The 16,252-nt window shown below is 40.2% G+C and overlaps 1 protein-coding gene across 3 annotated transcripts in view; it reads right to left on the reverse strand.

Annotated features, from left to right (window-relative positions):
- LOC124614953 (deoxyribodipyrimidine photo-lyase) overlaps positions 1 to 16,252 on the reverse strand; it is a 108,632-nt gene that overhangs the window by 66,589 nt on the left and 25,791 nt on the right. For all 3 annotated transcript variants that reach the window (XM_047142988.1, XM_047142987.1, XM_047142986.1), the window contains one exon: positions 8,228 to 8,354. In XM_047142988.1, coding sequence (XP_046998944.1) covers positions 8,228 to 8,354 — 127 coding nt within the window. The remainder of the gene's footprint in view (positions 1 to 8,227; positions 8,355 to 16,252) is intronic.

A 16,252-nucleotide genomic window follows, 5' to 3' on the forward strand; every position in this document is an offset into this window, starting at 1 on the left:
GCATTGTCCAACATTAGTCTGAAAAACTTTAAAATAAATATTCCTATATAAAAAGCACGTAAGTAACGACTAACAGTCTCCCATATATAAGATCTGGCTTATACGAATTCAGGTTTCCAAGTCTATTATATAGTACAAATTGGGAGAAGCTTTGACACTCAGCTCAAATAGCATGCAGATGCCATATGTTTGAACAACACATCAAAATCCACATTTGCAATGCACACAATTATCAACAGACATGGAGTAAAAAGCATTGAATACCACATCCAGATAGTGCATCACTGAAAAAGGTAGCCTCGTGAATCTAGTAAAACAAATGATATCACCTCCTCAATGAAAAGACTGAGTTAGCTATGTAGCCTTTCTAGAATATTTCATTCACCTGCTTTCCAGTTTTCAACATAAATAAGCACAACTCACTTTGACAATAACAACATGTAGACACTAACTCAACATAAATACTACACTAAAATACAACAGCCTGCTAGTCATGCAATAATACAATGTTGTATATTTGAAACTCCACAACAACTACATTTTAAGCGATTTTTTATTAGGCAGTACTGGTTAAAATGGGGTCAATGACATGACGAAGAATACAATGGAACATCGCACAGCAAGCATAATTCATTCCAGAATCTTACTCGTACTGTGAAACACTCATTAAGTGAAATAATTTATCCCATATAAATTAATGTAAAATACGATAATGCTTTCCATGCAGAAAAAGCACTAAAAGTTTGAACTTATTCATGGCATTAATTATAAGACAGTCATACATACAGTATTATGTACTTTATTATTCACAATAAGTGACTAATTCTTTTTTACTAGGAAACTATCTATCGTCATTCGTTTCTGCTGACACTTCAACAGTTGGAGAAAATGTGGCGCAGCATTATTGTAAAATGAATTTGTAGCGCATGTAGCCACTGATTTACTGGGGTGATGATTTTCAATGTACGATGCAACCGATTCCCATGCTTTCAGAATTTCTCTTATAGCGGCAAAATATTGCTGCTTTGCTGTTACCACCTCCTCCTCCTCCTCCTCCTCCTCCTCCTTCACTGAATAACTCCTCTCCACAACTTCCTGCTGTGAAAAACACTGCAACTCCATAAGCACTTCTGTGGTCATTTCTTGACTGGATCTTTCACAAGCTCATCAATGTTATTGTTATCGACTTCTAGTCACATGTTGCATGCTGCTCATGAGTGCTGCACGTGTGCTGCTCGCATGCAATCGTACCAAGCTAAGTGTGGACGTTGATGCGAAGCGACCATTACGTAGTTAACGTTATATTTCAAGAACCGGAAAATGCAGAGTGAATCAAGGAAACGGAGAAATGTAGATTTGTTATCTTTTAAAAAGGAATGGGAGAATCAATTTTTATTTGTACATAAACGTGAAAACTCGAAATGTTTAATATGTGGCAGTATTCTCGCTGGTCAGTGGAAGTTTAGTATTGAACGCCATTATAATAAATTTCACAAGGACGAGTGCAATTTATTGGCGGATTCTGAGTGGATGGGGAAATTGACTGAGCTTAAGAAGAGCGATCTGACGATACTAGATGAATCTGACTTAAGTTGCTGTTCAAATGGTTCAAATGGCTCTGAGCACTATGGGACTCAACATCTGAGGTCATCAGTCTCCTAGAACTTAGAATTACTTAAACCTAACTAACCTAAGGACATCACACACATCCATGCCCGAGGCAGGATTCGAACCTGTGACCATAGCGGTGCACGGTTCCAGACTGAAGCGCCTAGAACCACTTGGCCACAATGGCCGGCTAAGTTGCTGTTGTCACAAGAGATCTGCAACTTTCTTTCATCATATCTCTCATCTAAGTGATTTAACATTTTATGGAGCACTGTTTTCAATTTTTCAGGACAACAACAATAGCCCAGTGGTACGTGCAAGTTATAAGATTGCGCTTAATATAGCGAGAGTTCGAAAACAATTTGCTGAAGGTGAGTTTATAAAGGAGCGCATCAATGACTCTGCTGATTTACCTTGCCCACTGAATGCAAATCAGTTTCGAGCTATCACTCTTTCTCAGCAGGCTGCAAGTCGTCGTATAAGTGCCATGGCAAGTGACGTTTACATCTACATCTACATGATTACTCTGCAATTCACATTTAAGTGCTCGGCAGAGGGTTCATTGAACCACAATCACACTATCTCCCTACCATTCCACTCCCGAACAGCGCGCAGGAAAAACGAACACCTAAACCTTTCTGTTCCAGCTCCGATTTCTCTTATTTTATTTTGATGAATATTCCTACCTATGTAGGTTGGGCTTAACAAAATATTTTCGCATTCTGAAGAGAAAGTTGGTGACTGAAATTTCGTGAATAGATCTCGCCATGATGAAAAACGTCTTTGCTTTAATAACTTCCATCCCAACTTGCGTATTATATCTGCCACACTCTCTCCCCTATTACGCGATAATACAAAACGAGCTGCCCTTTTTTGCACCCTTTCGATGTCCTCCGTCAATCCCACCTGGTAAGGATCCCACACAGTGCAGCAATATTCTAACAGAGGACGAACGAGTGTAGTGTAAGCTGTCTCTTTAGTGGACTTGTTGCATCTTCTAAGTGTTCTGCCAATGAAACGCAACCTTTGGCTCGCCTTCCCCACAATATTATCTATGTGGTCTTTCCAACTGAAGTTGTTCGTAATTTTTACACCCAGGTACTTAGTTGAATTGACAGCCTTGAGAATTGTACTATTTATCTAGTAATCGAATTCCAACGGATTTCTTTTGGAACTCATGTGGATCACCTCACACTTTTTGTTATTTAGCGTCAACTGCCACCTACCATCAGTTAAGGAGAGCAGTGCAGGAGTTTATTGCATTTTCCATCGCACTTGTGAGTCCACAGATATTTCTGACACAGAGCAATTAGTGATTTATGTCCGCGGTGTGGCCACTGCTCTGCACATAACAGAGGATTTTTTAGATATGACATCTTTAAAAAGCACAACCACCAGTGTGGACATCCTAAAAGCTGTTGAAGAAGCTGTCGATTCAGCTGGCTTAAACTGGGAATGTTTGGTGTCGGTGACAACAGACTGAACACCAGCAATGAAAGGGGAACAAATGGGACTTGTTGGATTATTAAGGAAAAAGCTCCAGTGTACAGAAAAATCACTGTACAGCATCCATTGCATTTTGTACCAAGAAGTATTCTGTACAAAATCAGCAAAGCTGGGGGATGTCATGCAAGTGGTTATTCGTGCAGTTAATTATTTGAGATCCCACTGGCTTACACATAGACAGTTTCACACATATTTAGCTGAAATTGGGGAAGAGTTTGGTGACATACCATACCACAGAGAAGTCCGCTGGCTTAGCCGCGGTAATGCACTCAAAAGACTTTTTGAGCTGAAATACCAATACCTCAGTTTTTAAAGGACAAAGGAAGGTACGACCCCAAGTTAGAAGATCCAGAGTGGGTTGCCGACCTTGCATTTTTAGTGCACATTACCATACACACGAATGCACTGAACACAAGTTTGCAAGGACAAAATCAGCTAATTTGTGAAATGGCTCAAAAGGTGCAAGCTTTCACTAGCAAGCTTGAGCTGTGGGAACGACAGCTCTTGTCAGGGAACGCAGTGCATTTCCCTATTCTGTCTACTGTGCAAGAACAGAGTCACAAGAAATATGTTTCTGTACTTAGTGCAATAAAAGAGGAGTTTCTCATGCAATTTGGGGATATATCATATTTACTCCAAGCTTTTGAATGGTTCTCGAGACCATTAGCTGTTTCTGTAGACGATATTCATCCCAATTTGCAAATGGAATTGATAGATCTACAGTGTAATTCTCGTCTGAGAGAGAAGTTCCTTTTGGCAATACAGGTAATAGACTTTTATCACAACTTTCCACAGCAAGAGTTTCCTCGTCTCCATTGTGAAGCCATGAAGATAATGTCAATGTTTGGCTCGACATACGTTTGTGAGAGATTTTTTTTTCTGTTATGAAATTAAGAAGTCTCGGTTAAGAACAAACATCAGTGATGAAAATTTAAGTAACTGTTGGCGTTTGTCTGTATGCAAAAATTTTGTTCCAGACATTAAACGTATTGTAAACTCCACCTGTGATAATTAAATAAAACGTATCATAGGTAATAGGTACTCTTTCAAACCATGATCTCTTTCAAGCACTCCTGCTAACTTTATTCCTTCATTCAGTAAAGGAAGTTAGGAAACAAGATGCATCACAGAGGAAGGAGCAGAGAGACGGTATGGTGGGGAGGGGAGAGAAGCGGGTGGCCAGCTTGCCCCGGTGTGCATGCAGAACACCTGTTAACTGCATACGTGCAAGTGCACCGCACGTGTGCAGGATTCCTGCCCGCCCCTGGACTATAGGCTCCTCAGGTACTGACTCATATGCCTCAGAATCACAATCGACAGCGCACTTCGGTCACAGCTTCTTCCAAGTAGAAGTAAGAGTTCTCTTGGTAACATCTTCCCACATCTTTTCAATCACCGTGACAGAGAGAGGCTTGAAGTGATATTTCCAAAACTCTCAATGAGTGAGATTGGTAGCTTCACTCAACTCAAGGCAATGCTCAAAGAGAGCCTACATGTAGAGCGTCTTAAAATTAGAAATAGCCTGCTGGTTCTTCTCTTACACTCCTCAAACCACCCACAGCTTCCCTTAACCACTTCTTCAGCCACTGATGACCCTGGCATCTTCTTAAGGACGTCAGCGGAAATCATTCTCGCCTTCTCACAAATGATGTTCTCGTTCATAGTGTTACCCTGCAATTGCTTTTCATTTATCCATATGTGGAGAAACCTTTCAACATCGTCCAGAATATGAAACCATTGTTCACATACTCTTGTCATTGCATCTATCTCATTAATCTTGTTCTTGAGGACAGTGCAAATAGTTGATGTAAACTGATTGCATGTACACCCAAATCAGCAACACTCACACCATGTTCACGTTTTTCAGTGATTTTACCTTTCATTTCTAAGGCCATTTTCCTTCTCTTGTGGTCGTCTCCTTGCGGTTTTATCTTCTTACAAAAATGTGTGATCTCAAGCTGCACTAAAATGGTAGCAGAAAGAGCGCTACTCCCAGACTGCAGTATGTACTAAGGACATTGTTCATAGCCTGCTGCCAGCAATGAAAGGTGATCGTATTGTTGAATGTTCCCCCCACCTCATGTGAACGGCTGGTGATGTCACACTAAATAGTGATCACTCGTTATGCAAAACATCACTCATTAAGTCTTTTTTTTTTGCTCAGTATGAGAATTGCACTTTATGGGAGGTGCTCATTAAGTGAGGTTCCAATGTATAGAAGGCCCACACATAATTAAAACCATTATCTCTACAGAATGGATAGTCAATGACACAAATTTTTGATGAGGGAGAGCATCTATGTAAACATTAAAAGACAGTATACAATATGGCTGAGAATACACAACACCTAACCTTCATAGTTAAACCATACTCTCCGCAGGATGGATAAACAACAGAGTTGGGCAATGGAAAACATTCAATGCTACGTGACAATGACATGCCAGTAAGATAGCATAATGCAGTTACCCAGGTAAATCGCAGCATCTGGTGGCCACACAAATCGAGAGGCCAGTTCACCAAGTGAAATTCAAAGTGAATGCAACTGATGATGTCGCCATACACCATGAAACTTGTAGTGCATAGTGAAAAATTGGTTCAAATACAGCTGTTTGTGGAGTTTCAAATATAAAATGTACTACCACAGCTGTGGATGCCTTCATCACACAGTCATTTGTAATTAATACAATAGTTAAATTAATTTAAACTTTCAACTAACTAACAATTGTTAACGTAATGGCCACCATCATAATATTTACTTATGAATAATTGTTTTTCCATCATTTAATTTGTTTCCTCTCGTACTCCACACTATTTACATAATATTCATTTCAGTAATTTTAATGACTAATGAAAACTACCTCAGCTGTAGTATTACACGTCCATTGTGTTGCAGGCAGTTTCGTTCTTAGGACATCTTCAGATTGCCAGACTGTGCTAAAGTCAAGGTATAAATGGTTATTGTTGTTGTTGTTGTTCTGGTCTTCAGTCCACAGACTGGTTTGATGCAGCTCTAAAAGCTACTCCATCCTGTGCAAGGTTCTTCATCTCCAAATACCTACTGCAACCTACATCCTTATGAACCTGTTTAGTGTATTCATCTCATGGTCTCTCTCTGCGATTTTTACCCTCCATTTTCATGTCAGTTAAATTGTTTGGTACAGGAGGAACATACACACACTTTTAACGCTATCCCAGAGAAAGACATCCAGTGGCTCGTTTCATGAAACCAAAACACACCGCAGCCATGCTCCACACCAGTGAAAGTAACTATTTTAACTGTGCGCTACGCTGACATTCTTGGTGGTGGAATGGGGTACTGATACTACGTGAATGAAACTTGAGGGTGTTTGCTACAAAATGACACATCTACCGATTCTGTAAGTTAGTTCAACAAATTTCTATATCGTTCCAAAGTTGTGAAGTCCTTTTTGACTCACCCTGTATAACTTTAAAAACCAAATCCAGAAACAACATAACTGCCTGGCGAAAGTATGGCATGCAGAGACAGAATACTTCGTACAGTAGAGTCTTCATGAGCAAAGGTTTCACATTCGATCTTTCAATCAACAGTTTCACAGAATTTCATTACCAATTATTCCTCAATAATCTGAAGTGTACCAAAACCGGACATACTTGTCACAGAGAGTTACTTGTGATCCTCACTTGTAGGTAATAAACTCATTTCCTGTTTGTCGATTGCATTTTTATTACTTCAAACTGAAGGTTTTCGGCAGATCGCTTTGCACAATTACTGGATAACAGGCCTTAATGGAACTAAGAGTTTCAGTGTCATGAGTATATGACACTGAAACTAGTAGTTTTGTTTAGACTAGTAACAGTGTAACTAAGATAAATTATATGAAGACAAATGGCACTGCCCAAATCGATCAATCTGAAATAATACAAACAGTGATCAATAGACAAAAAATAAGTCTATTTTCTATGATTTGAAGTGTGTTTTCCTCATTGTCAGAATGCCTCATCACTAATAAAAACAACACAACATGCTCCAAACTGCACATGCACTACAACTGATGACGAGTAGCTGTTAATGGCCAAAGAGCACACTTAAACCTCACAAAGAGAGAACTCACCTTAAATTCCTGCATGGTTGAAAACAGCAAGAGAATTTGCTAAGATGGACAGAAGATACTATGTAGATGCAACAAATCAAGAAGCAAGTTAAATGGAATAAATTCAAAGTGAATTATAGAATGAAAAAGAAGAATATTATGTACACATTGTGTGAGGATACTTAAGATTTATCAAAGAGCATACTGTGCCTGAAAAATTTACAGCGACCAGAAAAAGAGCTCTATCATATAGGTGATGAGAAAGAGAGAGAGAGAGAGAGAGAGAGAGAGAGAGAGAGAGAGAGAGAGATTGTGAAAGGTAGGTAAGGAATAAAAAAAAAAAAAAAAAAGCTACAGAGAATACTAAGGGGAATAAAAGGGGAAAAAAGTAAAAATGAAGAGGATTTAAATAAACTAATACAGTAAAAGGAGGGGCAGTGGTTAAAGACAATGTTTTCTATTTGCAGACAGCGTTGACCAAAGTATGAAAGCAAAGATGTTCATTATGAAAGCACCAATGTCACATCTGTATTCATTTCTAAGTACCAAAAAGCAGGCATGAGTTTCTGAGGCAGCTGTACCCATTTCTTCCTTTGACGTTCTCTCTTCACACCACGTATTTCAATATCATCATATATTTACCAGTTTTTTCTGTAGTTTCTGATCCCAGAAGTAAAATTAAGAATCACATACATAAGCAATAGCACAGACAAGTAATTACCTCTGCTTTGAGTACATTTAGTAGAACTACAGAAGTTACAAAATTGCAAATATGTGGCATTTCGAATCCATCAGTCTAATGGGATGAATTTTCTTTTAATTTACCTAACAAAGTAATTTAGCACTCAGTCAGTCATACATCATTTGCCCAAATTTCTAGAGTGAAATCTGCTTACTTCTACGTGCAAATTATATTATGTTTCAATACTACTTAGGTATTATAATCTCATTTTCTTCCATGTATGATGAGCAGAAACTTGTACAAATACTAACCTACACAGAAAGATTTCATCTCTATGGTAAATATACAACGAAAATACCTTGAACTCGCTGGTCTCTTGACATCCAATACACAACACCCTCTGCCCATTCTGGCACTTCACTTGCTTTTGATAATATTTGTACTCGCTTCTTGTTGAATTTAAATTCATTTATTGATGGAGCTGCCTGAAAATAATCATTTATTTGACCTCATATTACTTGACCACTCAATTTAACTCATAACATATAAGAACTAGAAGATATTCAAAAGCGGCAGCAGTACTGGCAAACATTATGATGGTTGTGATGATATCTGGCCACGCAAAAGGACAGTTTCAGTGACCTAATAGAATACAAAAGAAATTCTTTTAGTAAAATGAACCACGTCATTCTTAACTAGCACCTTGTTATGACAATGTTCCACTGAAACAAAGCAGCAGGTTTTTTGAGAACATTGGCAATGCAAATGCCCAGAAGGACAAGAAAGACTGTTTCTCTGTAACAGATCTAATGGGAGAGCAAAGCCTCCTGGCTCCCCACCAACACCAATACTCCGATGCTAGTGGTGTCATCACTTCAAAACAAAACTTCTGAAAAAAAAAACTGTGTTATGAATTAAGAAGAGTAATCAAACAGAGTCTGAAACTGTGTGTGTTTGTGAGCAACAAATAAACAAGTCTTTACCCCCCCCCCCCTCCCCCCCATCAGTCTACTGACTGGTTTGATGCGGCCCGCCACGAATTCCTTTCCTGTGCTAACCTCTTCATCTCAGAGTAGCACTTGTAACCTACATCCTCAATTATTTGCTTGACGTATTCCAATCTCTGTCTTCCTCTATAGTTTTTGCCCTCTACAGCTCCCTCTAGTACCATGGAAGTCATTCCCTCATGTCTTAGCAGATGTCCTATCATCCTGTCCCTTCTCCTTATCAGTGTTTTCCACATATTCCTTTCCTCTCCGATCCTGTCTAGAGCCTCCTCATTCCTTACCTTATCAGTCCACCTAATTTTCAACATTCGTCTATAGCACCACATCTCAAATGCTTCGATTCTCTTCTGTTCTGGTTTTCCCACAGCCCATGCTTCACTACCATACAATGCTGTACTCCAGACGTACATCCTCAGAAATTTCTTCCTCAAATTAAGACCGGTATTTGATATTAGTAGACTTCTCTTGGCCAGAAATGCCTTTTTTGCCATACCGAGTCTGCTTTTGATGTCCTCCTTGCTCTGTCCGTCATTGGTTATTTTACTGCCTAGGTAGCAGAATTCCTTAACTTCATTGACTTCGTGACCATCAATCCTGATGTTAAGTTTCTTGGTGTTCTCATTTCTACTACTTCTCATTACCTTCGTCTTTCTCCGATTTACTCTCAAACCATACTCTGTACTCATCAGACTGTTCATTCCGTTCAGCAGGTCATTTCTTCTTCACTTTCACTCAGGATAGCAATGTCATCAGCGAATCGTATCATTGATATCCTTTCACCTTGTATTTTAATTCCACTCCTGAACCTTTCTCTTATTTCCATCATTGCTTCCTCGATGTACAGATTGAAGAGTAGGGGCGAAAGGCTACAGCCTTGTCTTACACCCTTCTTAATACAAGCACTTCGTTCTTGATCGTCCACTCTTATTATTCCCTCTTGGTTGTTGTACATATTGTATATGACCCGTCTCTCCCTATAGCTTACCCCTACTTTTTTCAGAATCTCCAACAGCTTGCACCATTTTATATTGTCGAACGCTTTTTCCAGGTCGACAAATCCTATGAAAGTGTCTTGATTTTTCTTTAGACTTGCTTCCATTATTAGCCGTTAACGTCAGAATTGCCTCTCTCGTCCCTTTACTTTTCCTAAAGCCAAACTGATCGTCACCTAGCGCATGCTCAATTTTCTTTTCCATTCTTCTGTATATTATTCTTGTAAGCAGCTTCGATGCATGAGCTGTTAAGCTGATTGTCCGATAATTCTCGCACTTGTCAGCTCTTGCCGTCTTCGGAATTGTGTGGATGATGCTTTTCCGAAAGTCAGATGGTATGTCGCCAGACTCCTATATTCTACACACCAACGTGAATAGTCGTTTTGTTGCCACTTCCACCAATCATTTTAGAAATTCTGATGGAATGTTATCTATCCCTTCTGCCTTATTTGACCGTAAGTCCTCCAAAGCTCTTTTAAATTCTGATTCTAATACTGGATCCCCTATCTCTTCTAAATCGACTCCTGTTTCTTCTTCTATCACATCAGACAAATCTTCACCCTCATAGAGGTTTTCAATGTATTCTTTCGACCTATCTGCTCTCTCCTCTGCATTTAACAGTGGAATTCCCGTTGCACTCTTAATGTTACCACCGTTGCTTTTAATGTCACCAAAGGTTGTTTTGACTTTCCTGTATGCTGAGTCTGTTCTTCGACAATCATATCTTTTCCAATGTCTTCACATTTTTCCTGCAGCCATTTCGTCTTAGCTTCCCTGCACTTCCTATTTATTTCATTCCTCAGCAACTTGTATTTCTGTATTCACGATTTTCCCGGAACATGTTTGTACTTCCTCCTTTCATCAATCAACTGAAGTATTTCTTCTGTTACCCATGGTTTCTTCGCAGCTACCTTCTTTTTACCTATGTTTTCCTTCCCAACTTCTGTGATGGCCCTTTTTAGAGATGTCCATTCCTCTTCAACTGTACTGCCTACTGCGCTATTCCTTATTGCTGTATCTATAGCGTTAGAGAACTTCAAACGTATCTCGTCATTCCTTAGTACTTCCGTATCCCACTTCTTTACGTATTGATTCTTCCTGACTAATGACTTGAACTTAAGCCTACTCTTCATCACTACTATATTGTGATCTGAGTCTATATCTGCTCCTGGGTACGCCTTACAATCTAGTATCTGATTTCGGAATCTCTGTCTGACCATGATGTAATCTAATTGAAATCTTCCCGTACCTCCCGGCCTTTTCCAAGTATACCTCCTCCTCTTGTGATTCTTGAACAGGGTATTCGCTATTACTAGCTGAAACTTGTTACAGAACTCAATTAGTCTTTCTCCTCTTTCTTTCCTTGTCCCAAGCCCATATTCTCCTGTAACCTTTTCTTCTACTCCTTCCCCTACAACTGCATTCCAGTCGCCCATGACTATTAGATTTTCGTCCCCCTTTACGTACTGCATTACCCTTTCAATATCCTCATACACTTTCTCTATCTGTTCATCTTCAGCTTGCGACGTTGGTATGTATACCTGAACTATCGTTGTCGGTGTTGGTCTGCTGTCGATTCTGATTAGAACAACCCGGTCACTGAACTGTTCACAGTAACACACCCTCTGCCCTACCTTCCTATTCATAACGAATCCTACACCTGTTATACCATTTTCTGCTGCTGTTGATATTACCCGATACTTATCTGACCAGAAATCCTTGTCTTCCTTCCACTTCACTTCACTGACCCCTACAATATCTAGATTGAGCCTTTGCATTTCCCTTTTCAGATTTTCTAGTTTCCCTACCATGTGCGAGCTTCTGACATTCCACGCCCCGACTCGTAGAACGTTATCCTTTCGTTGATCATTCAATCTTTTTCTCATGGTAACCTCCCCCTTGGCAGTCCCCTCCCGGAGATCCGAATGGGGGACTATTCCGGATTCTTTTGCCAATGGAGAGATCATCGTGACACTTCTTCAATTACAGGCCACATGTCCTGTGGATACACGTTATGTGTCTTTAATGCAGTGGTTTCCATTGCCTTCTGCATCCTCATGTCGTTGATCATTGCTGATTCTTCCGCCTTTAGGGGCAATTTCCCACCCCTAGGACAAGAGAGTGCCCTGAACCTCTATCTGCTCCTCCGCCCTCTTTGACAAGGCCGTTGGCAGAATGAGGCTGACTTCTTATGCCGGAAGTCTTCGGCCGCCAATGCTGATTATTTATCAAAATTTAGGCAGTGGCGGGGATCGAACCCGGGACCGAAGACGTTTTGATTATGAATCAAAGACGCTACCCCTAGACCACAGTGACACATCCATTACACATCTTTTAACTAGAAATTCCACATTTAAAATGGATGAAATTAAAGAGAGAGAGAGAGAGAGAGAGATGCTTCCAAAATTAGGCTAACTGCCATACTCTAAAATTTCATTGTTACATCTTCGACCAAATAAATGAAAGATACAACAACATTACAGATTAACATGACTTGCTCGTCCCATGATAATTCATTGACCCATCACTGTTAACATCAAAATCAACATCTAATGAGTTAGGAAGTCCAATTTTAAAACTTTTACAAATATTTGTGTGGTTGTCAGATAAAAGTGATAGCCAATATTCAGAAGTCCAAAGTTGTCCCACTGTTAGCAAATACAAAATATTAGGTCAAGATATAGTGTAGAGACACAGCTATCTTGTAAGACTGCATAGTTTTGGGGCCTTTAGCCTAAACAAGCAACTTTGGGTCATGGGGCAGTTTCCTGTTCTAGGTCTGGAGTATACCAGTTCCTTCTATCTCTGTGGTTGGATGGACGTGCATTATTATCATATGTTGAGCCTAATGAGTCTAAGCTTCTTGTCTGCTACTAATAATCAATCATTTCCCCACAGAACATCACCACCCTGTGTGATGCTTGTCTTACCATGAGCCTACTTTGTATGGAAGAGCAATTTTTAAGAACAGCTGGAAGACGTAGTCATGGGTTCCATTGTTGTCCATTTTTTCATGGAGCATTGTGGAAGCCAAGAATTGTACTTAGCACACTGTAAGCCCAAGGTGTGGTACAGGTATGCTGATGACACCTACAATGTGCAGAGCTGGGGTGGGGAATAGGTCGACGACTTCATACAACACCTGAACAGTCTCCATGCCAACATAAAATTTAATACAGAAATAGAGAAAGAAGTAACTGCTACACTTTCCAGATGTGCCAATTCCAAGAAATGGTGAAAACCTGGACCACAGTGTGTATCAAAAACCACCAAACATGGACCAACACCTGCATAAACTTTTAATCGTCCACATAGACTCAACACACAATGCCTGGTATCCATTCTGAGGAACAATGGATACTCCATCAGTTATATAAGAAGTGTCACGAAAACACCTGGTGAGGTAGCATGTCAAATGAAGAAATTTCAGGTATGGCCTTTCTACCAAACATTCCCAGAGTGACAGAAAATCTGCAACATGCTGCTCAAACACAGAAAACTAAGGATTGTGGTTATTGCTGAAACAAACAGTTTTTGATTATACCTTTTTTCCTTTACCTCTCGTTTAACCTCATTGTTAAAGCAGCTCAAAATAACAGGTTTCTGAAATAACCGATATTCGGTTTTTTATTGCTGCTATTTCCAGTAATAAACACAGATACTGAACAAAAATTTAAAAATTATAACCCAAAGACATTTGCATTATACGCCTCAATCATCATCATCATCATCATCATCATCATCATCATTATCGTCAGGATTTCCTTCCAACGAGTGGAGTAGGAACTTTGTGAACGATATGCCTCCATTGGCTTCTGTCCTGGTACAGCTTTTCCCCTCTCCACTACATTCCACGTTGCTACTCTCCTCTTGAGATCTTCCTTAACCTGGTCTGTCAATCTCTTTCTAGGCCACCCAATTGGTCTCCTTCCTGGTATCTCCATCTCCAAATACTGACATGAAGTTCGAGTCGTGTGCATTCGCTTCACATGACTGAACCACTTCAATCTCAAAGCACTCATCTTCACCTCTGTAGTCAATGTCACCTGTAGGTCTCTCCTTACATAATCATTCCTGACTCTGTCTCTCCTAGTTGTTTGTAGAGCTGACCTGTTATTTGTTGTGGTCTTCAGTCCAGAGACTGGTTTGATGCAGCTCTCTGTGCAACATACAGTAAAGCTGCATGCTCTTGGGAAAAATTACAGCTGTGGTTTCCCCTTGCTTTCAGCCGTTCGCAGTACTAGCACAGCAAGGCCGTTTTGGTTAGTGTTACAAGGCCAGATCAGTCAATCATCCAGACTGTTGCCCCTGCAACTACTGAAAAGGCTGTTGCCCCTCTTCGGGAACCACATGTTTGTCTGGCCTCTCAACAGATACTCCTCCGTTGTGGTTGCACCTACGGTACGGCTATCTGTATCGCTGAGGCACGCAAGCCTCCCCACCAACGGCAAGGTCCATTGGGGGGGGGGGGGGGGGGGCTTTCTTATCCCAGATTAGATTTCATACTTGGTGGAAGAAGCTAGATCCTTTTGTTATTCTGTTTAAGACTTCGAGTTTGGAACTTCCACCACGTGATATGATGCTACCCACATAATTGAAGCTTTTCACACATTCAAACTTCTCCCCCTCCAGTATGATGTGAGGGTGTGGGTGTCCTGTTCATGTTCATTGCCACTGTCTTGTCCCTACTCACAGTTAAGCTGAATTTTTTAAATTTTCTGTTCCAGTAATCTGTTCTCCTCTGAACCTCCATTGCCGTCTCTCCCCAAATGGTGATGTCATCAGCAAAAACAAATGTGTTGAGATGATCCACCAATGACAGGTTCACTGAACTTAAGCAGTACTGCAGGTTGGGATGGGCAGAAAAATCAAATGTGGTAAAGCACGCAGTGTGCGAGACCCACCCCAGAATAAAATACTCTGACATGCAGGTTCATGCTGTGGACAAGAGCTACTGCACTGGTCTTTTCAAGTACGTCATTGAAATTCGTACGTACAATAGTTTTAACAAAAGCCTTGTGATAAATGCATTGTGCATTCAGGTGCTGCAGTGAATGAGTGTTGCAAACAACAAAGGGAGAACACAACAGTAATGACTGGGGAAAGGGCCTCTGATGTTAGCGCAGCAAGCATACGTAAACTCTACCCACAGGCTTGACTCCAGCCTGACACCATCAATAAAGGTGAATCTTTTGACAACAGATATCTGTACTGACAACTGTGGATTCAGGTGCTGCAGTGAATGAGTGCTGCAAACAACAAAGGGAGAACACAACAGTAATGACTGGGGAAAGGGCCTCTGATGTTAGCGCAGCAAGCATACGTAAACTCTACCCACAGGCTTGACTCCAGTCTGACACCATCAATAAAGGTGAATCTTTTGACAACAGATATCTGAACTGACAAAATATCAGAGAAATCATTAAACAAAAACAGCTGCTACAGATCCTGAGAGAAAATCCAACAAGCAATATCTTGGCTAACAATTCTTGTCCTCCTCCTCAGTGACAGGAGAGCATGAAGGGGATAGAAATGGTCAGCACACCACTATCCCTAAAGGTACCTTTGGCCACTGTGTGTGTTATATTGTTGTCCATAATTTCCACATTTTCTGGCTCCCTGCAAACATACAGACTTCCTTTTGTTCTCAAAGATTGGGGAAGGAGGGGGATGTGGGGTCTTAGATACTTCAAATTCCCTTTGTAGGGTAGATTTCCACTACTGACTGGAATGCATTGAAGAAGTATGAGCAGTTCAGAAATTTCTTACTAGGATGGCTAACCAAATTCAGGTGCCTTTTACATACTGAAAAGTTCTGTGTTATTCACATTACACGTGTTAGGAACACAAAACTTTAATACCTCATGGAAGAGAACAATGTAACAAACTGTTCAGAACCATCAGTATAAGGAAATGTAAAACCATTATGTTTGTTTAAAATAGAATTAAAAATATTATAAGAGGTACACCATTCCTTATAGGTACTTTTTTTCCTATTCTGTCTGCCATTCTAACCAGACATGGGCAAACTCATTCAGCTTTGGGAACCACTCATTTTTACTCATTCACTGTTCCTTGTTTATTTAACTGTGCGTGCTACATGGGTTCTAGATAAATTTCCAGAAAAAGTATCAGGTATACACAAGTACTATATCTGCATGATAAATTTATTGATTGCCTTATGTAGATAGGATGTTTACCTCAATTTCCTTAACCGACGCATCCTTAGAAAATACCACATTAGTCAGCTGATGTGATCGGCCAGTGACTGCCAGCCAGACAGAGAGAGGCCACAGCAGCCAGAACAGAATTACAGATTACAGGACCTGTTTATGACCTAGTGCGGACTACAGAGTTTCAAATGATGCATCATCTTTTCTGGCC

Source organism: Schistocerca americana, chromosome 1 (assembly GCF_021461395.2).
Source record: "Schistocerca americana isolate TAMUIC-IGC-003095 chromosome 1, iqSchAmer2.1, whole genome shotgun sequence".
Classification (NCBI taxonomy): domain Eukaryota; kingdom Metazoa; phylum Arthropoda; class Insecta; order Orthoptera; family Acrididae; genus Schistocerca; species Schistocerca americana.